Below are 26944 nucleotides of genomic sequence, written 5' to 3' on the forward strand. Positions count from 1 at the left end.
ACGGCCGCCGCCGTCGACGTTTCGATCCGTTTCTGTCATTGGCCTCATTTCCGCTCGTCGATCAACCACCTGTCATATTCATTGTATTATTAACAATTATAACAATATTATTCGATAATAATATTATTGCGATACGTTGTTACAGTACCTCCTATGTAGTTGTCGCGCACTGATCTCAAAACGATTCGTCATTCCGCGTTTTTCTAGCGTCGATATAATAACCATAGTAAAACCAGTGTAATATAATTCAATCTAATAATAATAATAATAATAATAATTTTGTCTTATTCTGTGATAATACCACACAATATCATAATTTATTATTCGCGCACCTACACAGTAAACCACAACAATCGTCAACGTGTTGCACTTCGTGGTCATCCGCCCGCCAGCGATTCGGCGAGCATAATAATATAATAATTTACTTGACACGACGATTTCGGACGAACATGGCCGTCGATGGAAGCATCGATTTCCAGGAAAAGGTACGTGCAGTTGTAGCAATATATTACATATCATTATTATTATTATTATTATTTTAATATTGTTGTCGTGAAAACGAATTAGTTAGTTAGTTAGAACAGATTGTTCGTCATTTTTTGTGTCTACACACTTTTAAGTAGGATACCTACATGCTAAAGCATAGTCTAAACACGTGTGGCTTCGCACTTTTTATTTAAATAAAACATTTTACTGTAATTTAGTCAGTATTCATTTTACCCTCTATAATTTTGTAAGTGTATTACACAATTTCACACTACACAACTACTCATAGTAAATTTCTCGCATTATACACGGTGTGGCGTATATTACTGACGAAAAATATGCCATGGTGCGATCCACTATAGATAGTTCATCTGTTTGACGGTAAAATATGTTGTATAACAGATCACAACTTCGTAATGCCTACTAAAATAAAGCTCATAACAATATTATATTATCGCCCCTTGTTCCTACATTCTTTAGATATACTTTTATGGCATACCACAATAAAATAATAATAAAATTATATGGTTTTTATTCGTAATGAACATGTGGTTTTTGCGTTATTTGTTTATTTCATTTTAACTATCAATAAAATATATTTTAATGAAGCGTTTAATATAATAAACTCGATAAACAAAAAAACAAACCTAACAAACGGCTTCGATACATCGACTGCTAATATACGTAATGTCAGAAATCATAACTATTATAGTGACCAAAAAAAATAGTTACTCGTACTTTAATGACGTATTGACATCACCGACATACGAGAATTGAACTTATTGCCCGCGGTGTTTGGGAATTGGGGAACACTGCAGTGTGATGCATTTGACCATCGCCTTGATTTCCATAGTTATCGTTTCAAGTAAGTACTTACAACTTTGAACTTACAAGATAATATTATTATTTGCACGAAATATAGTAATTTTAACGAAGCATTTTCCGGGTTTAGGCTGTATTATAAGATGTATAAACTGGAAGTATAATATTATTATGTTTAAAGAGGTATAAAATATTGGTGTTACGGATTTTGTGCAACCTATAGGTACTTAACCTACTAATCAGTCATCTCTAATCTGTTACAATCAAAAAATTTAAACTAAACGTCTGCGTCCCACGATCGTTTGGAAATATTTAGACTATTTTTGTCTTTTATTTTATTACCTGCGGTCTGACACTGACAGATAAAATAAATACGGTCTATACGGCAGGCTGTCAACCACTATAGCAACCTGTACAACGAGCGCAAGCACGCAAATATATTTTAGCCCGCTCTCTGCAGTTGTCAGTTGTCAGTGTTAAGGGTTGATACCTACGATTTTGTAAACGATTCTATGAGCTTTTTTTAAATATTATTTTTACCCATCACCGAAGCGGTCGCTAAAATACCTAGGTATCCGTTTTCACACAGATGCCGTGGCCCGTGACAAAATAAACCAGCAATCGTGTAGGAATTAATAAATAAACAGTGTTTAAACACAGACGATAAGAATTGTTGTAGTCTTGTTTCTTCCGTAGAAAATGTGGTAGGTCATACCTAAGAATCTAAGATAATAATACATTTATGTATATATATATATATACGTTATAAGTTATAAGTTTATAACCATATTATATGTACCTATAATATGATCCGACCGTGTAATATTTACCACCGATACCTTAATAGGTACCTATTTTAAGTATAATAGTATAATGCAGTGTGTTTGTCAACTACTCCGTTAGTAAAATTATTATTGAATGTAAATGAATAATAATGTAATTGATGTAACTAATAATTTTTTTTTGTAAGTCAATAACTATAGTTGAGGTGGTAGCTACACCCCACTTTTTTTAAATCAATAATATTAAAGGCAACTTAAGTCCCCACAAAAAATTTGTCCTATTTACTCGTATTTATGGCACTTGACTCTTTCCGTTTCTAACTGTGCAACGTTCGGTCTAGGGTAGGTTCAGCCGTTTGTACTATTATGGATATAATTTATATTTTGTCTTGTATACGCGCGTCAGGGTGAGAAAGTTCCACCCACACACTTCGCGTTCCTACCAACCACAAATTTTGAGTCCCACGATCATATTATATTTTTGATTATTAATTAGTAATTACCGACCTCCCACAAATTTCTTCAACGACTAATACCGTCTTTTCCATCCTTGCTCTTCCTTCTCCACCGGCCACGGAGAAACAACTGGACAGCAGATTTTTATCCTTTTATAGGACCTCTGGATTTTAAAATCATAAGTCTTAATGTATACTATTTAATGTTTGTAACGTAACCGGCTTAATTAACTTCCCAACGTTGGAAAAAAAAGAAAATTTAAGCCTATATATATTGTATTACGGCTGTGTGATAAGTATTTTAGTGCATACTGCATATACCTACAACTAATGTATAATCATACAATAACGAAATCAGCTTTACCTTCGTCTACGAAAAATCCGATTTGACGGCGCGTAAGCTTTTACGATTTTTGGGTGAACCCTTTTTTTTTATAATTTAATTTTTTCTTGAATGCACTATATAACCCGTAGCGATTTATTCGGTGACACAATAATAATACTATTACCTTAACTCTTAAGTCCATAATATCCTAGTCACAAAGGGGGAGGACTCAGCCAACGTATAAATTGATCGTAAAAACCGTTTAACGCACTAAAAATAACCACTTCATTTAAGCGATCATAGTTATAAAACTAAATTTATACACCAAGCGGATATTCGAGCAATATTTGCTGTGTTGTAATAATTTTTTTCAGTTTTAACATTAAACCAACAATTTAAAGTTTATTTTTTTAATTTAATTATGTTTTTAGAAATCTTATCTGATTACTAGGATAGTCACAGTTGGTTAAAACATTTGGCATAATATAGGTACCAAGATTTATTTTGGTAGAATATCCTGCCAGGTTTGAATCCCCTTACTCGGGCATTTGTTGTAAGCCTCTTGCAAACGTACAATATGGCAAATTGTACGTTCACATTAATACATTTTACTCTGTAATTTCAAAAAATAAAATGAATTTACCTCTTATAAAATGTAGAGGTAAGATTATTATGTAGGGCATCTCGGAGGCTTTTATTGATAATTTTATTAAAAACAAAGTTATTTTTAAACCGTAGATTTTTGTATATTTTAAAATTATCACAACTTAGTTAATAATAATAATATCAATAAAATGTATGTAAGACGGAGACAACAAATGTCCATGTGGCGTCCTCTTAAACACATTTGTTGGTATAGATGATTTCTTTTTAGTTGACGGTTTTTTTTGATACTTTTGTTTTGAGTTGCTTGTATTATTAAACATGAAGTTATCTTATTACTTACATATACAATAACATTTTCAATGATAATAAATTTTAAACTAATTTTAAACCTCGTTTTAAGCTAATCTCTATTTATTCCATGAACCTATCTACACCATCCCGTCCCACAGTGGGATAAAAGTAATTTTAGCACGACAAAATTATTTTAATACACATTTTATTATTATTATTCATTATTTTAACAAAAATTCAAATACAAACTATCTACATGCTTAGACTGCTTATATCTAACTCTAAATCATTATTTTTACCGGTTTCATCGGTATCACTGTTCGAACAATTTACCTCATCTTCGGATTCAAAATCTAACAAAGATTTTACTTCTGGAGAAAGCTCATATATTTTCTTTTTACATGTCTTCCGAAGGGATAAAATTAGTGGGTCAGATGACACTCATTTGGAAAAGATCAGTATTACTATTTATGCGGGATGATTTTCGAGTGTGATGAAGTCTTATTCTTTTATATTCTTTGTTACATGCTTAATCTGAAAAAATAGATTATAATGTATTTAAATTTTTAAATTTTAGTATAATTATATTTTTTAGTAAAATTTTGAAATTATCCACCTATTGGTAACAGAGCAGCACGAATAATATCTCCTCCTTGTGTACACTTGCTGGTAAATAAAACCACGGATATAGATGCACAAACAATCTTGCCGTTTCTTTAGCGTAATCATCAAATTCTTGATGATTTATTTTATAACCACAAGATATGGTAGTCAAAATACAACTAAATCTAGTGATAAGATTTTCATCGACTCCAGTGATTTTTGCAGATTTACTAGGCTCCTGAAAAAATTTTCTAGCAGTATTTCCGTCATTAGTTGTGCCAGATCCTAAATGACAAAAATAAAATAAATTAGCTACTGATATTAAAAACTTGATTTGAACTGATTTTTTTAAAGATATCTAACACCTTGTAACACCATACCTATTAGTAACCCCATTTCCGATCGAAACTTTTCTTGGATATGCTTTTTTTTTGCTACTACTTGTTGTTTATGTACTAATGAACTAACCTTTAAAAATACAATTTCATTATTCTATATATTATTATATAATATAAATAATTAAATACTTTTATATACATACTCGCCACGTTTTTATTTCTATACGATAAGCCACGTGTAAAACGCATTTTAAAAATCGTATATGAGCATGTATCACAGATAATCCAAATTTAAAGTTTTCCGTATTAATCTGTCACTCGAAAACTTGATCTAAATTATTCATTTGTGACGGTTTACATACACATATATAACATGTTTGGCATGATGTATTTGTTACTGCACTACAAACCTGAGGATACAAATATTATTTTAAAATAGGCTACATTAATAAAATTAATTAACATTACCTTGCCATCAATCATTGAAAAAAATAGAGTATGCTTTATGCTTATAATTGATATATCATTATTATAAATTATTGTATTAGTTAATCTAGATACTTCATCTTCAATTTCTGTATACATTTCGATTGTTCTATCATTATTTTCTTTCATAAAAATAAATTTTAATGGCCGACAAAAACGAGTGGAAGAATATCTAGGATTAGACCAAAGTACAATTTTTTCGTTGTTGTTCACACATTGAAGTTGGAGAGGAACTAGCGAAACTGTAAACATACTTGTATCACTTATGTCTGTAGTTTGAAATGACTGTTTATACTGCGAGTGATTACTAGAACCATCACAGCCCCATTTATACAACATTTCAAAATCTTTACATTCATTATTATGTAATATTTCTATACTTGATACAATTCGTTTTGTAGTGTGGTCAAGAATATCTTGAAGTGGTACATGACAACTTTGTTCAGTATAAACACAGTTTTCCGGGTAACATTCTGTTTTTGCTTTTTTAATATGTTCATAAGCAGGATATATATTGGCATTTCGTTTAATTGCATCGCATCTAATATTTATATATTGTTGTTACTTGTTTTGTTAGTTTATTGTCTAAAAAGCTTCCTGTGGTGAAAAAGGAATAACTTTTTTAGTTTTTAAAACTTTCTTCATTTTCAGTGCTCTTTTTGGAGTAGATGCACCTTCTTCTAATAGATTATCTAACGTTCTCTTTCCACTCTTATACAATTTTGAATTGGCTACAAATGTTATTTCTGGCGTTGTGCATATTTTACCTATTTCCGCTGATTTACGCTGCTTACCTCGAATTTAACTTTCTGTAAACAATTTTCTTGGTCTCCCTACTTTTTCTTTAATTTCTTTATTATATTGATTTGGAATTTCAAACTGTTTTTGCAACCATAAAACATCTTTTTTTGTAAACACATTAAATGTACTATTGCTAGCTCTCCATTTTCTTACCAATATAACACTAAAAGTTCGTATTAATGATTTTATATTATTTTCGTAACTCTCTGACCATGAATGTCGTTCATATTTTTTTTTTTAATATGTTCATTAAAAAATCTCTACTATCATTTGAACTCGCTTAAGTAATTAAAATATTATTTTCCCTCAATTTACAAAACAATTCCATATACGTATAGTTGGTATTTGATTCTTCATGACTTGGACCAGCTAAGAAGAAAATGAAAATTAGGATACATCGCACATTTTCGGAATACCATATATATACAAATAAAAAGATACGTATTCATACTATAATTAAAATATCAAACTGTAAAGTTACTACGAGTTACAAAAAAGTTATATCTGTTCTTGAATTTATAAATATTAATAAATTAGTGTTTTTGGTACTGCTAAATTATACAGCTACAAATGTTTTAAAATCGTGTAATAATGAAACTTACCTATTTCATTGTGATCTTCCATACTTGGTTTTGAATTATTTTGCTCAATATTGATAATTTAAAGTACGTATAGACACATATGTTACACGATCGCACTTGGTTGTTCAAATAAACACACATAACGAAAAATCGTTTCATTATTTGACTTGGTTAACGAGCTCATTATAACGATAATGGGAACAATTAGAGATAGTGTTGATATGAAAATAAAATATCGAACAACTATACTGTATAATTGTGTCATAAGAATTTACGTTATAAACCATTTAAATTCGGACTTTTGGCGCGCTAAAATTACTTTTATCCCACTGTGCGTCGTCCTACGGTAAGTCAATATTGACTCAAGAGTTAATAGCAATAATATATGACATAAATATACGTCATATTACACTATTATGATAATTAAATATTAATAATACGATAAATGCGATAAATGCGATGTTTTCGCATGTATTAGTTAATTCAACCAACCATGTATTACAAACAGTAATATTACTATTTGTTACTATAATGACAATGCAAATGAATCATAAAAAAATCTTGGTAATATGGGCTGACATAATGCATTGATTTATCATTAAATTCAAATCTAACTCACAGATTACAATAACTTTTAAATAATGTGGTACACTTGACCCTATAGACTTTATACTACTAGACATAAGAAATGTGTATAACAACAGCATTACGAGTGGCGTAACATAATTTCGCAGTGATGTAGCCAGTAATAATCTATATATGTATATATAGAGAGCCCTTATATATAAATTATCTAGGCTCTCTGAGTATATATATTAGCCTATTACCCCCACTACCATCATATTGAGTAATCGAGTAATCAAAAATCACCCTCAATGTTGTTACGCTTTCCAGTAGTGCTTCTCTAGTAGTTTAAGGTTAGAAACCTACTGTACAGCAGATGAGCGGTTACCTTCTTTCACCATTTTTTCTTCCTTTAAACTGATAAGTTAACTACCGGCACGGGACCACTTGCAAGTTACTTAGAATTAGTATTAAGGTATTTAACATATATTTTTCTCAATATATCATTGTAATAATCTTATATAATCAATCCCCTTTAAAAATCGGGTGCGTGCGCCTACTGACGTCTAATAATTATTTCTACACAATCGTTATTATAGTTGTATCAGCGTTCTTGATCCACAATAATATATCTTGTTTATCACAATTTGATAGTACCTACCCTCTTGGCTTCTCCCCTCAATGGAGGTGCATAAAGATTTATTTAACAGTGCTCGAATCGGAAAAAACCTGCAGCTTTCTGAGAAAATAGTTTTAGCTACCTATATGAAGGTAGGTTACGATGGTCGAAAAAATTTACGATACAATAATATTAGCCAAACGATAATAAATAAAAATAATGGAAAGCGAAAAACCTGTGCAGTACCATTATATTGTGTTATCGATCGACATATTTCATTATGAACTTCGTGAAAACATAACCTTCCCATACCTATCAATTATTGCTATTATTTTTATACCAGTTAAGAACGTCGAAATTAGTGTGTCACAAACACCAACTTTTCCACGAGAGCTGTTTTAAATTATCTAATTTGTTAACTTTTATTAATTATACTGTCAAAGATGAATTGATTTAAATCAATACTTCGGTAAAATTAAACGTTAAAAAAATCTAGAATACCCGGTAAAATACCTACTTAGACATATTTTGTCTTCATAGTTTTTGACAAAAGTTTTGATGAACTCAAAAAAAAATTGATAATTTTTCGGTATAAAATATATAGACGTACAATGTGTTATGAATAAAAATGTCAGGGGGGGGGGGATGGAGTGGCCGAGCGGATTAAGGCGTCGGCTAGCTGCGACGCAGCCGACCCGAGTTTGATACCTCGGTCGCGGGAGGCATTTTTCTTCGGGCAAGTCACGGTGTCCGGAGAACAAGTGCCGCCATCCCCCACCCGGGCATGGCAGATACCTACGGGTGCACAAATCAAAAATTCTGCCAAAACAAACACACACGTGTAAACAAATCAACAGTACCCTCCCCTACAGTACCACAGGCTAATGACCTAGTAGTCAAAGCCTTAACCCTAATAAAAAAAAAAAAAATGTCAGGGCTTATTTCATAAATATGATATAAAAATAACACGTCCGGTCGTATTATTATTATTAGGTCGTAACACATTTTGTTTCCCTCAAACATAACAGCCAACAGATCCAAAATTGGTTGTTATGTGTATTCTTTATGTTTAGGTACGTCAAGGTAAATATTTTTAAAAATGTACTTTGTTTTAATGTTTATTCTTTTTAGTTACGTACTTATAACTAGTTTTAATTATTTTTAAGCACTATACCTACTTAAAATACGTGCGTCAAAAACATATAGGTAAAATATCCATAGAAAAAAAAACGGGAAGTCACTCTGGTGTATAATCAGTATAAGTGTATAATACATGTTATGTCGAGACGTCGAGTGCAACTAGGTCGTCATTGATTATAGGTCACTGTAATGGCTGTGTTAAAAATAAAATTCAAATGAAAAATCATTGCATACAAAAAACGATTGTATTGGGATACCTACTTAGATTTTTTTATTACTTATATGACATTATAAACTAATTTCTGCTTAAAATATCGCATATTACAATATTATATCATATTTTACTTATTATAAGTCAATACATTGTTGAACGATGTGAATACCGATCATTGTGGTATATAAATAGCCTAAAATTAGTCTAAATATTTTGAAGCTTTACGGCTCACGCTTAACTTTCATTTTTGATTAGGAAAGCGTTTGAGAAATCTTGTGATGGTATCATGTATGATGTATATATTACATTTAAAATCTAATGAATTTTCAACAACATAAAAATATTTGAAAATTATAATGATTTTAGTGAATTTTGAGACTAGGAATATTCTACTTTTTACCCTCAAACCGAAATTACAAACGAAATGTATTTTGCAACCATAAACCACCTTTAATATTAAGCTTTTTTTTTTGCTGCATAAAAGTCTTCAGAGTTCAAATTCAAAAATACACACACACATCATTGTAACTAAAACCAATACATTTATCGTTCCGTTCAAAATCTAAAAGTAGAAAATACTGAAATAGTGGTTTTAGACTTCAAATATTTTACCGAGCGATCGACCAAGTTTGACCAAAATCTACCAAGTTAATTTAATTACCTACTAATGAATAATTTTAGATAAAACTAAATCAATTTCAAAAAAAATGAATTCCGATCATTCCGTACCACTCTGAACGTTTTTGTTTAGTAAAGATTGATTGGAAACCATCAATGTGTGGACATTTTTTTTCTGAAGATTGAAAAAGTTGTGAATGCACAATGTACTAAATAGTGATTTGGATTTCGGGACGGATAAAACTTCGAGGCCGCCGCTGTTTTGAAATGTAATTAGGACATTATGACACACAAACTTTTCGTAAAAAATAAAATATATAATAATAATAATAGGTACACAAAATGAAAATATTATGATCCGTAATACCCGTAGTGTACGTTTATAATAAATTATTAACAAAGTTTGGTACTTTGAATTTATAATTTCTTCGTAGACATTTTAGATTTACTACTCAAAACATGATCGGGAGATTTATCAGGCAACTTTTTATAAGTTGAAAACAAAAATTTAATTCCATTATAATACTATTTAAAGCTTATTATTTTACGTTTTATGTAGTTCACAGAAATTCGGTAACATGGTAGGTATATATATTCATCGAGTAGTTGTTTTAACAAATTTTAAACTGCTGCAAAAGTTTAAGTGTTATACATCCAATATACTCATGTATAATACAAAGGATTTAAAAAATAACACGTCTTGTCAAGTAGGCAACTTGGTTGAAATTTTGAATACGTTTAGCCTTTATTTGGGTAATTTAATAACCGTGGCATTGGCACGGTAACATTTTTCATAAGTCACGTGAATAATTGTATATTTAATTGCCTCCATGTTGTCAGTAACATTTTTGTGCATATGTCCCTTCCTCCAGAATTTTAGGCCATTCAAATTTTACAAATATTATAGTAATAAATAATAATATTGTCACTTTGTTTTATATATTTTATTGTCATCTGTAGAAAAAAAATTAGTATTGATAAAAAATATTGTTTATTGATGCCCCAATTTTATGATTTATCCACTGTAACTTTAGATTCTGATTTCTGAGCGGGACCTATGAATGTATTGATTATACAATGATCTGTGTTTTTTTTTTTGTGTGTGTCATCACCGTTTGGAGCGCTAACACTGCTTTGATTTTCTTCGAAAGTATCTTATTCGATGGGAAAGTGAATCTAGTTTGTCAAAATTCTCAATAGTTATCAAAAGCGTCGGGAAAAACAAAAAAAAAATTAAGGAAAAACAGTAATTTTTACGCAAAATTGGTTTTCGACAAAATCGATTTTGGTTTTTGGTGTAATTCTAAAAAAATGTCCGTAGATACATGACATTTTTACTGGTTGTTTATATTAGCATTTTCTATACACATGCAATTTTCAAAATATTTCGATTTGTTTTGAACTATTTATGGACATTATCAGTATTTTTTAGTTTTTTTTTTTTCAATGAATGTCAGTAAAATTGTATTTGTTGGCTAAAAAAGCTTGAAAATGTAATACAAGGCTCCTAATATATTTTTACAATGTCGTTTGAAAAAGTTTAATAAGAATTTAAAGTTTGGATTTTGAAAAAAAAACTGATCAAATTTAAAATTTAAAAATGTATAAAATGTTCAAATTGTATAGCTAAGGATTGAAAATTTAAAACAGGGTTCCACGTAAATAAGTATATAATATAATGATATTATTAGCTTTAATAATATATGTACTCCCGTGTAATTGCAAATACAAGATCATTTTTATTCTTAACTAGGTACCTGCACCTACATATTATAATACGACGAATATTACATTTAAATTAGAAAATTGTTCTGAACAACATCAAAGAAAAATTGTACCGGTATAATGTCGGACTCAACAAATAATAGTATACCGCAATATACATTTTTAATTATTTATTGGTTTTGTTACAGGAAAGGATTTCAAAAGAACTTAGAGTTAGCATGAACGAATGGAGAGAAATTATAGTATTGTTAAACGCAATAATGTCGTGGCAAAAAAATTGGTTTCCCGCGATTACGGTTATATGTGTAACGAGTTTATACCTGTAAGTATACCTATTATATTACACATTTATACACATTACACAACCTACCCATACTCATTCGTGTGCACAATTCGTGCACCAGCTCTTACCTTTTCAAAAAAAAAATCCCGTCAGAGCTTTTCCTATAAATAATTGTGTATTATGTATGTTCTTTGAAACACAAACAGTTAACACAGCGCATAATATAATGATAAATAATTGTTGCAAATTAAAATAGAGGTAGGGATACCGCACGATGTAAATACCGCTATTTATCCATTTAGGTGCCCATAAGTTAGATATAGTTTAGAAGTGAGATCTAAAACTAATATTACCTAGGCTTAATCACGAGTGTCATTTGACTTGGCCGATTAACATTACACGAATGACCGGTGTAATCTGTCTGATCGAAGGTATAGATAGCCATTTCCGCTGATTTCTTTTGATGTGTAATAATATAATACCAGCTACGCATCTATCATGCAAAAATAATAAAACAATTTATACTTACTCAAAGTCTTACCGAATTACTGCACCGGTGTTGTATATTACCGCTAAACTTTGATACACGGCAGAGGGACATTATTAATATTCTGAAAGCTCATAATATATATTTCTCGTGGCATGATTATAACGTTATATTAATGTCCATTTATCTTACCCGGAACGTGGACGGATTTTAAATAATAAATTATGTCCAGGGTTCGCTATATTATGTATAAATTCACTCGATCAGTTATTCTTATTATACACATTAACATTTATAAACATTATTATTTTAACCCAATAGAAAATTTGAGTTTCGGTAGTCCGTCAACACTCTCAAATGACTGAGGTCCGTCTATTTTTTTTATACGCACCTGCAATATAATAATATAGTAACGTAACTGAACAGAATAAAATAATTGTAAAATGTACGAAGTCGGTCACTATGAAAAATGACTATGGTAAACATTTTCGATTTTCGAGAGACGAATAAAATGTTTCAATTATTTTTTCTTTTCAAGTAGGTATTATACATTTTTATAAATATTTTTAAATCATTTTTACCCAAAAGTTAATAAGTTATAGTTTTGAGTTAGTATATTATTATGTTTTATGCATGAAATCAATTACTTTTGACTTGTTATTGTGTGCATAGAATATTTCATTAGGACGACAGTACGTCAGTACCTATTATAGTCTGCTTAAAATCAATAACCAATTATTACCTACTGACTGGAACACAAGGTATAAACTTGACATAATCAACTGACGTCTGACACAATAAAAATTATTATTTATAGTCATTGTACTTTTTATATTGAAGAATAAAATTGTATAAATTATATTGTATACTTTTAAAGGATTTGAATTTAGCACGATATTATAACTATTTAACAATACAATAAACTAACTGGCCATTTTATAATAGTTGTTGCGGGTCAACATTCTGCGACGTTGTAAATTATTATTATAAATATATACCTAATATTAGATTGGATTGTTAATAATAAATAACAATATTTATTATACAAAGTGATTCGCCAAGCATTCTCATCCACTTTTATTCTTCTATAATGCAATTATTTAAAATCTGATTTTTTCAATTTTTAAATATACTTTAAGAACATCTACCTATTTTAAAATTCTTGAGATTCTTTTGTACTACTTAAGGAGTGTCCTGTGGAGATACAAACGTCTGTTCTTCAAATGATAACACACTTTTTGTAATGTAAATTATACAGTGGATACTTTTTCTGAAATTGTTGACATATCAAAATCAAAATTTGTACGGTATGGAACAGAGTTTTTCTGCGTACAAACACATTGTTACACACCTTATTCGTAATCATTTAACCGAGATCAATATCGAAAATATTATCGTTACTTATTGTTTTTCTAATAATGATTAAATTGTATATTTTTTCATCACAGTCATTAAATATATTTTATATAATTTTGTAGTTTATTTATATAATTGTTTTTTCATCATTAATGTTTTGATTGTATAACTTTAAAATAAATAAATAGTTGCAATATTCAAAAAGGTGGGTAAGTGGATGTCGCTTTGCTGTACATTAGGTTACAAGTGGGTCACTGTAATGGATGGTGTTAAATTTTAATTCAATGATATAATATCATTGTATAAGAAAAACGATTCTGAGCGAAAACGGTCAGTCAGCCTATGATATTACCAAGTTTTTTTGATGATATTATTGTGAATAAATTAATTTAACCTAATATAACCTATTTACGTGGAGCCTTGTTTTCAATTTTCAATCCTTAGCTATAAAAGTTGAACATTTTATAAATTTTTAACTACAAAATAATTATAAAATTATAAATTTGATACATTTTTTCAAAATTTGAACTTTAAATGCTTATAAAAAAAAAATTGTGCCTATTTATTTTTAATATTTTTCAACTACTATTGTAACAATATATCAGGAGCCTTGCATTAAATTTTCACGCTTTTTTACCCAACAAATAAAATTTTATTGATATTTTAAGAAAAAAAAACTAAAAAAATTGAAAACTGACAATTTCCGTAAACAGCTCAAAAAGAGAATCCAAAATCAATTTTCTCAAAAACAGATTTTGCGTAAAAATTCCCGTTTTTCCTTAATTTTTCTTTTGTTTTTCACGCCGCTTTTGAAAACTACTGGGAAATGTTTACTTTTGACCCCCCCCCCCCCCAAAGTACCAACTAGATTCACTTTCCTATCAGAAAAGTTACTGTTGAAGAAAATCCAAGCACTTTTACTGTCCTATAAGGTGATGACAGACACAAAAAAAAAAAAAACCACACATCATTGTAAAATCAATACATTCATCGCTTCGCTTGGAATCTAAAATTATTTTGCATATTTTGTGTTTTAAGTGCATATTTCAACATTTTAAACGCATATGTATCCGATCTTTACTATAATAACTAATAGGTAGTAATAATACGAACGTAAACATGACTTGTCATTTTTCATACACTAAACTATCTAATAAAAGTTGTTAAAGTCTGACCTACGTCATGTTTCTGTATATAAACCGACCAAATAATATTATTAGGTACACGTACCGAACTAATATTGTTGTAGGTACTAGATACATAATATTATTATTATGTGTACCTTAGTGTATACAAATAACAAAATATATAATTGTAATAATTGTCATTCTCGTTCAAATGTTATTCCATACTTTTTAAGAGAGGTGTCTGTGTATTATTAATTATTATATACCCACACATAATACGAGTGTACCTACATAAATTCCTAGAAATGTACTCATTGGTGTAAAATAATCTGCGCCGACTGACTTACGAGGAATCAATTATAGAAAACGGGTAAAGCCATCGCAATATTACCCACATGCAAAATACTACAGCGGCGTGGGCATTCTCGATCCAAGATTAATTATAAAATATAATATATCGGGAATGAAGAAGATACTTTAAAAACAAGTTACTATAGAATATAGATACAAGATATTATAATAGATACATCATTACATCAATTTTTACCTCTAGATACATTGAACATTAGCATAAAGATAATATACTAGATATTAGATACAAGATAATATATATATATATATATATATATATATATATATTTGAATAATTATTTTAGTTAGTTTGATTGCTAAAATATGAGATATTTCATTATATCATATGCGATACGCTGCCTTTGTTCTTAAAATCATGACTATACTAACTTTTTGATTAGTGTACAATACAAATATTAGTTGACATGACAACATGATGAGAAGAAATGGTAGGAATGACCGAGCGATGAGTCGAGTAGTCATGTGGAGGGTGGAAGAATTTATGAAATTATATTAAAGAAAACGGTTTTTAACACTTATGTTGGAATATCTTATATTTTAGCAATTTGATTTTCAGAAATAATTATTTAAAAAAATATATAGTACTTTGTATCTTAGATACAGTATTTAGTATCTATAGTAAATAACTAGTCAGAAGCGGATCTAAAAGTGGGTGTGGGGGTCACCTGACCCACTTTCTTTTCTCAACACTGTCATTCTATCATCAGACATAATTTATTACATAAATTTGTTTTTACTTAAACAAATAATATGTAAAATAATAAACATTTTTAACAAAATTGTTAAACAAAAAAAAAACCACACATCATTATAAAATCAATACATTCATCGCTTCGCTCAGAATCTAAAATTAATAATATTAATAGTAAATATTAAAATACTAAATAATAAAAATCATCTTAGCTCCCATACCTTTAAAACTTATTATCATGAAATTATTATCCTTATAAGACATGGTTATAACTTATAAATAACTCAAAAACTACACGCTCGAATTTTGAATTTTAAACATGAAAATGTTCAATTTACCATTAGACACTTTTTAAATGGTATAAAAACTTAGTGTTTGAAATATGGCCCTTAATCCTTATTGAGTATACTTGAAAGAATAGAATATGAATAAATGTATTATATAAGAAAAAAGGGGTGTGAGCTAGCTTGGTATAAAATGTATACAAAATATATCAAGGTTTTGTTTATTTATTTATTTATATATTTATATCTTAGTTTGCTTAACAATGGGCAGAGGGGGGTCCTAATAATGGGGTAGAATCTTATAAGTGCCGTTAAATGCCAAAATGTTAAATATCCCCGATTTTATCATACCTCGTCACTAATGCCTGTGCAAGATATTATACCTAGGTACTGCAGGTAATCAAAAATTGGTTTTTTCGTGTACTTTATTATTGCTTATTAGTTAGTACTTGTACTAGAATATAATATATTGTCTCAAATGTGAAACAGTAGCGTTTGTACAGACACAGACTGTTTAATTTGTTTAGTGGGAAGACCCCGTTAGGACATTATATGGATTTTTATAAATCACACTATATATTTAGACTAAACTTAAAGATAAATTATATTTTTAAAAAAAAATTAAATATTTATATTATTTTTAATTGAATTCCCACAGTTTTTATTATATCTATATAGATTCAAATCGGGTAATTTTATCTGTGGAATGGGTTAAAATAATGGGAAATATTGGAAATATTTTCTTCGTGGACTCTTTTTTCATTTTGGATTCAATTTCAATATATTATTTTTTAACGATTCAAACAAATAGATATTATATCATAAATATAATTTATTATATTACCATTATATCACTGGGGTTTTAGATACGTGTGGTTGGTCAACTGTTCGATACTAAACATGATCTGGCTGACCGGCCTATGCGCCGCCCTGTTGGATTGCATCGTATGTGGTCCGTTTCAAAGGATCCTGCCACCTAGCAGCTGGGACCAGGACAAGGAGCGCACGTTCACAGATATCTCTGAATGGGTGGCAGATTGCTGGGTGACGACGAAGCTGTACACGAGCCGATTTTTCAACCTCAGGCAAACACATACCAAACTGGTAAATATTTCTTATATTAAAAATGTATATATTTGACGTATTTGAGGGGAGGCGATAGTATGAGACCATTCCTTGGGAGTTAAGGTTAAGGTTGTTTTTAATCTCTGTATAATTAATTATAATAATTCATTTTAAAAAAACAAACGGATATCACTCTGCTGTATTGTAGGTTTTGAGTTAGTTTTCATCAGCATCTATAGCTTATATTATATTATTACCTATTATTATAATTATTTTCTTAATTTGGTAGGTTGAAATATTTTTGTTTTAAGTCATTAATCATTACTGACAAACCCGTGTAGAACAGCGTAAAAAAGTCCGTTGTATAAATAGATTAAAACCTTAAAATAATAGTCTTAATATTATCTCGATTTTGACGAATTTTGTCAACATTTAAACTTCAAATGCTTAAAAAACGAAATCGTGAAAATATATATTTAATATTTTTTATATCCTATAATGACAACTAATAAGAAACCTTGTATTACATTTTCAAGCATTTTACACAACAACAATTTATCGACATCTAGACTAACTATAAAAAAATTGAAAATTTTAAATATCTGTAAAAAAAAACTCAAAAATATCCACAGTATTTTGAAAGTTATTTCAAGTATAGAAAATGCTTTTATAAATAGTATGTAAACATTTAAAGTCCCTACAATTATTCTTTTCTAATTCTAAAAATCAACAAAATTACTAAACTCGATTTGATCGAATTCTTGTGTTGTGTATTCCATTTTCCGCTGTTATTTGTTTTTTATTCCAAATTATATCGATTATTAGTAGAGACTATTGTCTACTTTTGAACTTTCAAAGATACCAAACTACCAACTAGATCTAATTGTATACCAGAAACCACCCTCAAAGTTGAAGATTTTAATATAAAAGAAGTGCTGCCAACAATGTTATGACAGAAAAAAAACATCATTATAAGGGCAATCTCCCAGTTCAGAAATAAAACTAATGTTAGGCGCTGCGTAAAGAAAACAATTCAATAACTTGATTAATGTTGGGCGCGGAGGGCGTGGATAGCTGAATCAAAAGATCTATGTGAAAGTTGTACAAGTGATATGTCGATGGTTGATATTTAAACACTAGGAATGGTCCGAATTTCACCGTAAAATTGTTTAGCACAAATTAGGTACCTACTTTGGTGACAATAATTGTTGATGTTTTTCATTTTATCAGACCGTTCATATAACTCTGAATGGATAGCAAAATTATAATTAATATTTTGGTTTTCACATAACCCACATTATATAAAACTCGTCTGAGCCGGGCTAATGATTTATGCTCATTTTCATAATGTTAAGCTTTTTTAGTTTCTGTTAAGTACTCGCATACCTATTATATATTTTTATGGTTGGGAAAGTGTAAAAGTTTCGAATGCAGGAGGTAGACGTATAATAATATATAATAATACATATGTATGTATGTATGTATGTAAGTGGGTTTATGAATGGGACCACAAAAGGATAAACGCTAAGAGACACACCCTGTATATCATGTTATAACAGAATGATTATTTTATCACTTAATACTAATTTTTTCGTTAATTTATTTGTTTTAGAAATTATTGTTTTTTAAAGTCATTACAACATTTTTAAAAATGTAGATTTTATCTTTGGAGTTTAAAGTGTTTTACTGTTTTATATGACATCATAAACTTTCGAGCCATATTCCAAAAAGTATAGAAATTTTTTAAGAATTTCGATGTATAAAACTTGATTAACGGTGATCTAACGGTTCAATTAACACAGACATATACTATAACACATGTGTATATGTTTAGTGTTGTTTACGCAACTACCAATATAATACGCATGTAATAAAAATAAAAAATAATTAAAACGCTTATATAATCAACTTCAAAATTAGTTTGTTCAACAAAGTACCTACCTGCAGCTATTATCACACATGGTATTGAGCTTTTGGATTTTTATGACGGATCAGCACACCCTTAAATCAAACTTAGCTCCTCTCGCCCTTGGCGTATAGAACAAAAAATGCGATCTCGGTTATATTGTTCGCGTGTGTTAAACGGAGATAACCTACTACAGCTGCTGCCTTCTATATACATTGTAGTTCTCTTAAAAATGTTAAATATCACGTTCTTATATTATAGTGTATAATTACTAACTATATATATTTTTTTTAATTACCTTAATCCGTAGGTGGGATAAGTGGGTGAGGTACCTACTGTATATAATATTACTATTTTTATGTGCATAATTCTTAAAATAAACTATTGCAGCGCAGTAACAGTTATGCAATTTACATTTGAAAATAAATTCCTTTATTCGCTTAATACAGTTTAAATGTTATTAAATTATTATAAACGTTTGTAAAAACAAAAACTGTACATACCTGACGTAACACTGTTACAGTACCTACCTACCTGTCTTTATCCATTTACCATGCTTTTGCGACTTACATTTTATCTGTAAATTCCTCAAGTCATAATCGCAATGCCATAAAAATTGATTTAGAATTTAATACTCGCCCGCCCTAGTGTTATTTTTACGCGCATGCGTAAAATGTTTGTCTTTTATGCTGATCTTTGTGATGAAGTGGTACGCAACAGTGCATGTACAATATTATTATTCCAGCACTATAATATCTCTGTAGCAATCCGTCAGAGATTTATACTTTCTATAAACTTTGTCAATATATCTCACAGGAGCGCACCTAGAATTTATATTTAGGGGGGGCTATAATTATGTATAATTTAATGAAAAAATATTTTTGGGGGGTCTTTGGGGCTTAAGCCCCCCCCCCTTGGGTGCGCCACTGATATCTCATCCACCTTGTGGAGTATTATTATTATTATTTATTGATCTATATAAATCCTTATTTTCGCTTGTACACAAAAGCGTGCGGACGTGCAGTGCAAAAAAAAACAATTGAAAAATGTACATGTGCACTTCCAATATGTGTATATGTAAAATTTGTCGGTTAGAGTTTTTATACAAAGCATTTCGAATAGACAAGCTTTGAAACAACATTGTTGTAATAACCGTTGTAAATTTTTCTACAGTTATTATAAAAACATCATGTTTCAAAATATGAGTCGCAGTATTCAGGTGTTGGGACTTAGGGAGGTATACTGCATCATTCATTTGCATAAAATGATATAGGTACCTTCAGTAAAAATGTGTTGTGATAAAGTCGGTTTTATCGGAAACAAAATGTCGTTTATATCAACTAAATTGTGACAAAGAAACATTATTCGAATATTTGTAGTAGGTTTCCTACACTCTCTTTAAAAATATATGGACTAATTTAATATTTAATTGGGCTTTAGGCATAATATTATTTATTTTCTTACACTTTTAAATCCATTTAGTTAATCTAATTTTGCTCACCACAACATATTACACACATACATACAATACACACAAATACTCGATGAATGTGGGGAAAAGAAAATCCGCCAAGTGCTCGTGTGTCAACTTTAATAATTCAAAATTATTAAAAAATAATATTATGCACTATATATGCAGTTAAACAGTACCTCCTTGTTTATTTTATTTTATTTTTTTTTTCAGTTTCATTCTGTCTTATCGGTATCGTTCTTCAGCCTTTTGTACATCGGAACCACATTCAACAATTTGTTCATATCATATATTACAAGTATGTCATCCCACAACCATAGAACGTGATTTAAATATTCGGCAGACGTGCTAATAGCATTTCTGTCTTTTAAATATAATTAAATAATTTTAAAAATACATAAAAAATATATCGTGCTGATTTTCTTATGTCGTGTAGTTGGGATTTTCAGTGGTCGGAATAATGGATCGAAAATTAATTTTCTGGTGGCTCTAAAATATTTACACTATTTATATACAATTTTAAATTACTGATCATTTATCAACTAGTTAAATGCAAGTATGTTTAAAATAAAAAAATTGTAGCAATAATTATTTTATACATTTTTATATATTATTTCAAAATTGGCATATTATTGTTATTTCTTTATGTAAGCCTTTAGTTGGTCTTATGGATGTGTTATATATTTTTTTTATACTTCTAAGCGTTAAAAGTTATTGTATACCTAACTGATGCAAAAGTTTTCTTTCAATCCGTCAGGTCTTTGGTATGAGCCATAACAAAAGGAACTAATTCCGTTCCTCAAAAAACGATCATTCTTTAAACAAATAAAAAAGGAATTCGTTCCGTTCCTTATTATTTTGTTTTTAAGGAATTCGTTGTTTTTCATTTATACAAGTTCCTCTCTTATTTCTAAATTTAATATACATATATGTATTAAATTATTAAAATAACTGAGAGAGTAAGAAATGTAAATTTTCTCATCATCATTAATTGTTATTATGTACATTGTACCTACTTACTAGTTTTGTGTAAATTAATATGATATTTTTTAATATTTGAAACTCCTATTCTTGATTGTTATGATATACTTACCGCGATGAATTAATTATTTCTATACTAACTATGGGTTTTACGTTTTATGTTAAGTCCCTGTAGTCTGCAGACTCTGCACTCACGGGAAGATCAAATTTAGGTACACATAAGGCATAAGCTCTGACCCTGGAAATTATTTTATTACAATAATACTGGATTTTCACTAAACCGTTGTCGTGTAGGGTTGAATATATTAAACTTAAAATACGTAATGTGTGGCCGACATTTTGTTACCTACATATTGAATATACGGAAAACGACACGACACGGTGTATAGTTAAAAAGTTAAAACCTGGCTTAACAGTACAATTCCGAACGAATAGAAAATATTATTTTTTCATGGATAAAAGGATTTATTTCCGTTCTTTGCCTGGTTTACTAACTAAATGTCTATCCTGGGTATTTTGAAATATAGGTACTTCTTTAACAGTCACAGCTAGCTGTATCTTCTGTAAACACTATTAAAATATATTGTAATAATAAAATCAGCTTTCAATATATTTTAAAATAAATAATTATTTTTAACTAACCTGTGCACGATAGATGACAATATTTGATTCGTAGTTTCTGGTGTTAACAATAATTATCTCAATTTTATTGTATTGTATACCTACTGTGTGGTTATGAAGCGTAGTTTCATTTGAATAATTTATGCTATGAAATACCTAATGTTAATTTACCTTAGTAAATATAAATAAACATATACTATGATAAAATAATATTAAAACTTACAGGTTTAATCGAATTAGTTGTTTTTTTCCACGAACATTTTTTAATACTGTATTTTATTAAATTCCTGTTTTGTAGTATTTTTATTATTTTTTTCACTAGAATATTTATTATAAACTCACTGCCTCATCGACTTTCAAAAGTTTCCACTATATTTATTGTATGTATTCGGTATAGTTTCATTTAAGTGCAGTGTACTAGCGGTTACCAATAGAGTAGGTACCTACTGAGACCGTACCAGAATATCCCGCGTTGGTACTTACCAGTTTTAAGTTTATCGGGATTTTATACCTATGGAATAAGACATTTTTAAATAATCTGGAAATACGAAGTATATCATATTTTATATGTAAAGTGAATGAATCGTAAATGCAAGTACCTAGTTACTAACAAACCTTAAAAATCATAAGATTCATAAAAATATCTTCATCAGATGATTGAATCAGTATTATGACCGTATACAATATCAATTTGAATATTTTTTGTGCATTTTTTAGAATATCTATAACTTTAAAAAAACATGTGTCTTGGAAACACAAACTTTATAAAAATATTTGTATTTTAAAATACTTTAAGCTCAGAAAATATATATTATAAACACCATTTTAAATAGGTACTGTTAAAATATCGACAAATAAATCAATCCTCTCTCCAAATAGTTTCAGTTAAAATCTCTTTAAATAAAAACAAATTAATCCATGTGTGGTACCTATACCTGTGTTTGACAACAGACCAATTATGATAGGTTTGATGATAAGTTAATTGTATACATATTGTTCAGTGTATAGGACCCTAATTTATTGTTATAACTTATATCCAAAATTAAAATGTACAAATTTATAAACACCATTTCAAAATCCTTCGTCGCGTACACCAACGCCAGCATTTTTTAAGTATTTATCTGTCGACTCAGAAACCACACCAGTAATAAAGTTTTACAATATTTGTATAGGCCTATTGACTCTTTTATGTTAAACTATAATATAGGTAAATGCCAAAGTGTAAAATATATACCTATTACAACACATTATTTTCTAATACATAATTATTCTATGACACGTAACGTAAAAAAATGACCCGATACCAAATAAATGTATGCTGAATTGGAAATCATAATAATATGTATAACTGAATCTGATTATTAGATATTATAATATGGTTTGGAGTTTCAACATTACTATACATTTACGATATACCTATATTCGCTGATAGTTATTATTTATATTCGATCTTTTTTATCGACGCATAAATAACTCGTACCTGATACAGTAATACCGTATAAACTAATAGGTATACACCTAGGTAGATAGATACACAATGGTGTATGTTGTGTATTTGATATAATATAATATTTATATGTCACCATGATAATATTTCTGTGCGTGCTATAACTTATAAGACGTAATATTGTAGAATGTAGGTACAGTGGTTGGTGGTCAAACAGTTGGGGGGGGGGGGGATGAGAGGGAATATATTCCCCCCCGTGACCTTTTTTTCAATGTTCAATATCTGATAACCATAAATTATATTTTTAATAATTGAACTGTGCATGTTAAAAAATCATATATGGGGCCACTGTGTAGGTATAGTAGAAGTCAAGCTTTAAAATTGTGAGTTTTAGAAATGTCTTATTAGTTATTTATACAATTTTAATATTATATAATAACCTATAGTTTATATTCAAATATATTTCATAAAACGAATACAAATACAATTACAATACACTAAAATTAAAATAGATTTTTAACAAATCAATAAATATTTTATAATAATAATATTTTAAGTTTAATAATAAATAATACCTAATACATTTTCTAAATATATTTTTTTAATATTTAAAATTAGGACTGGCAACCACTCTAAAAAAAAAAAGTTCACATTGAGATTGTCAACTATACATTTACAAATTTTCTTTATTTTTTAACATGGTTTTAAGTGTAATATAACATAATATGTTTTTGGGCTGGGGAAGTAGGTACAATTTTTTTTTGTAATCAATTTTCAATAATTCTTAACAAAATGTAGCATGCTACTAGATATTTTTCCACTGCACTATACCCAAAAACATATTTATAATTCCTCAACTTTCCGTACAGAGAAAAATATCTAGTAACATACTTCTTATAATAATATATACTAGATGTTCCCAAAAATGTTTTCCATGCAGACCACGTGCCTATTTTTTAATTTTCGTAGACCCCTAATGTTAAATTTTTACAAATTAATTGAGGTGTTTTTGATGGATAACGCAGCTACTCACTTTAATAGGGTTTACTATGAAACATTTTTAAAATGAAAAACGTGTAAAGTTTGTTTGTATTCATACCTTTATTTAATGACAATATTTAAATAATTTTTTTAATATTTAAATGACAGGAAATGTCGTTTATATCGTTTGCGCATTGTCGCATACCTACGTGTTTTTCGTAAAAATTACAATGCACGCGTTTTTGAATTAAGGGGCCTGCTCGTGTCTCTTTAATAAGGGGCAATATTTAGGCTTTTGTGTTAGTCGTCAATGATAATTAGTGTGGGTGTGTATGTGGGCACCAAGCTATCAATGCACTCGCCTACATGGCAACGGCCCCGGCACCCCCTACAAAAAATGAAAAGTCTGATTTTTTACATGAAACACGTTTTACAGGAAAAACTCTCTGACACAGTTATATCGTACCAGGGCCGTGTTAAGGGGGGGTCATTTTCCCCCGGGCGCCACAGCTTAGTAAAATCAAGGGGCGCCTCGAGCTTGAGAAACCGCTGTTGCCAGTTGCCTGTTCGTGACTCCTCAATTTCTATTTAATAAAAGTTTTAATGAAAAAATTACGATGATTACTTCTTTAGTTATATATTTAGAAATATATTTTTGTCGTACCGATAATAAAATAAAAATTAATCGAATTCAATTTTATGTAGGTACTAAGGTACTAAAAATAATGATATAATAAACTGGTGAACTGGTCACAAATTCTTATACTCGTTATTTATACTCGCACAGGTTTTCCGATGAGTGACTGCTGAGTTGTGGCCCTCCAACCATAATAGTTAGTAAATTTTCTAAAGGGAAAGCGAGAAATAAATTGTTATAATTTGTTTATGTAATGCAATTTTATTGAATAAAACTAAATTAAATTTAGATAAAGTTGTCATCATTATGACATTATAACTATATGATAGCTTAATAAACTTATTACCGACTAAATTTATGTTAAGGTATTGTAATGCACATTTAAAATTGACCAAATTAGCCAATTCTAATTGTCTTATGTCAACACAACATCAGGGATCAGGATCATCAGACAATTAAAAATATAGATGATAATCTTTTGGAGTCTCCAAAAAAAGTCATCCTATACTCCTTCGCATACTCGAAATACTAAATAACGTGCGAGGTAGTCAATAAGAGGATGATATAAAGATGAGAGGGGGACTGGGGTGCTTAAAAATGAGTACCCCTGGGTGCCAAAAAGCTTAACACGGCCCTGCATCGTACACAATGTTATATTATACGAAGGACATTTGTATTTCTGTATAAAATACCAATGATTCGACTTCAGTTTTGTGATGACCCTGTTGTATCCGACTTGTATTATTGTAGTTGTAATAAGTCTATGAACATTAAGATGGTGGTTATACCTAACAACCGATAAATTTTGTTATGCTATCTGAAAATTTATCTTCATAGCACATATCAGCTCTTTCCTAGTGACGACTGCTGTTCTATAACATTCGTTTTCTAATACTATTCTATTCTATAACATGTATTTTCTAAAACCTGTTAATTCTATAGTATACATTTTCTAAATAAATTTCATATTTTTAAAACTTGACTTTCCGTAAGACAAATCCGTAGGCACACCGATACCATACGTCCATATTATACCTGTGATAAATTATTAATTTAAATTAAATAATATATAATTATGTAGGCATAGTAACAGATAACCGTTTGTGTTTGTATTTTTAAGTTTTGGCGATTTTGCTGTTTCCCGGGTTCAAAACCAAATCGGAATACATCGAGGGCAGTCTGCAGAGGTACGCTCATCATATGCTGTCGGGCGACGACGACGAGGCGTCTTCATAAGGCAACTAAACTCCTCAAAGCCAACTCGATCTATCTAACCAGCTCATTAATTAACTATAACGTTTTAGTGAAAATAGATGGGTGTATATAGGGTTCATCAAATATTTTTTTCCCCTTTCAGTTTTCATAAATAAATATAATTTGTCATGTAGTCTACTATTTACAGTAGGTATCAATAATGTGTGTGTGTGTGTGTGTACCTATGTTATGTTAATTATTAATAATTGTTAACCGCAGAACAATTTGTGAGTCATAGAAATCGCGTTTTATAGTGATGAAAACGGATACAACATTTAAATATAAGTAAAATAATATAATTTTGTAATATTATGAAAATAATATAGGTAGTAATGGAGATACTTAATAGTTTTTTTTTTTATAATTATTATTGTTTCACTTGCAGTGTTTTTCGCGTTCATAATACAAATATTTCAACAGGACGGTCGTTGTTTACTAAAATACAAACGACTAACAAGATATAACTATTCGGCCGTGTTTTTATTTTTATTCAACCAGAACTGTTGTTCTTGCTAAAAATACCTT

At 29.4% G+C, this 26944-nt stretch overlaps 1 protein-coding gene and 1 pseudogene across 1 annotated transcript; one reads left to right on the plus strand and one right to left on the minus strand.

The window, feature by feature from the left end:
- On the plus strand, nt 1–26854 carry LOC132935088 (ADP-ribosylation factor-like protein 6-interacting protein 1). The gene is made up of 5 exons (XM_061001538.1): nt 1–485; nt 11645–11778; nt 16923–17160; nt 20712–20796; nt 26286–26854. Exons 1-5 carry the CDS (start codon nt 450–452, stop codon nt 26399–26401), a joined length of 609 nt encoding a protein of 202 aa, XP_060857521.1. The 5' UTR covers nt 1–449; the 3' UTR covers nt 26402–26854.
- Nucleotides 4269–4748, minus strand: LOC132934024 (uncharacterized; annotated as a pseudogene).
- Nucleotides 26855–26944: the final 90 nt, after the last annotated feature.

Source organism: Metopolophium dirhodum, chromosome 1 (genome assembly GCF_019925205.1).
Source record: "Metopolophium dirhodum isolate CAU chromosome 1, ASM1992520v1, whole genome shotgun sequence".
Lineage (NCBI taxonomy): Eukaryota > Metazoa > Arthropoda > Insecta > Hemiptera > Aphididae > Metopolophium > Metopolophium dirhodum.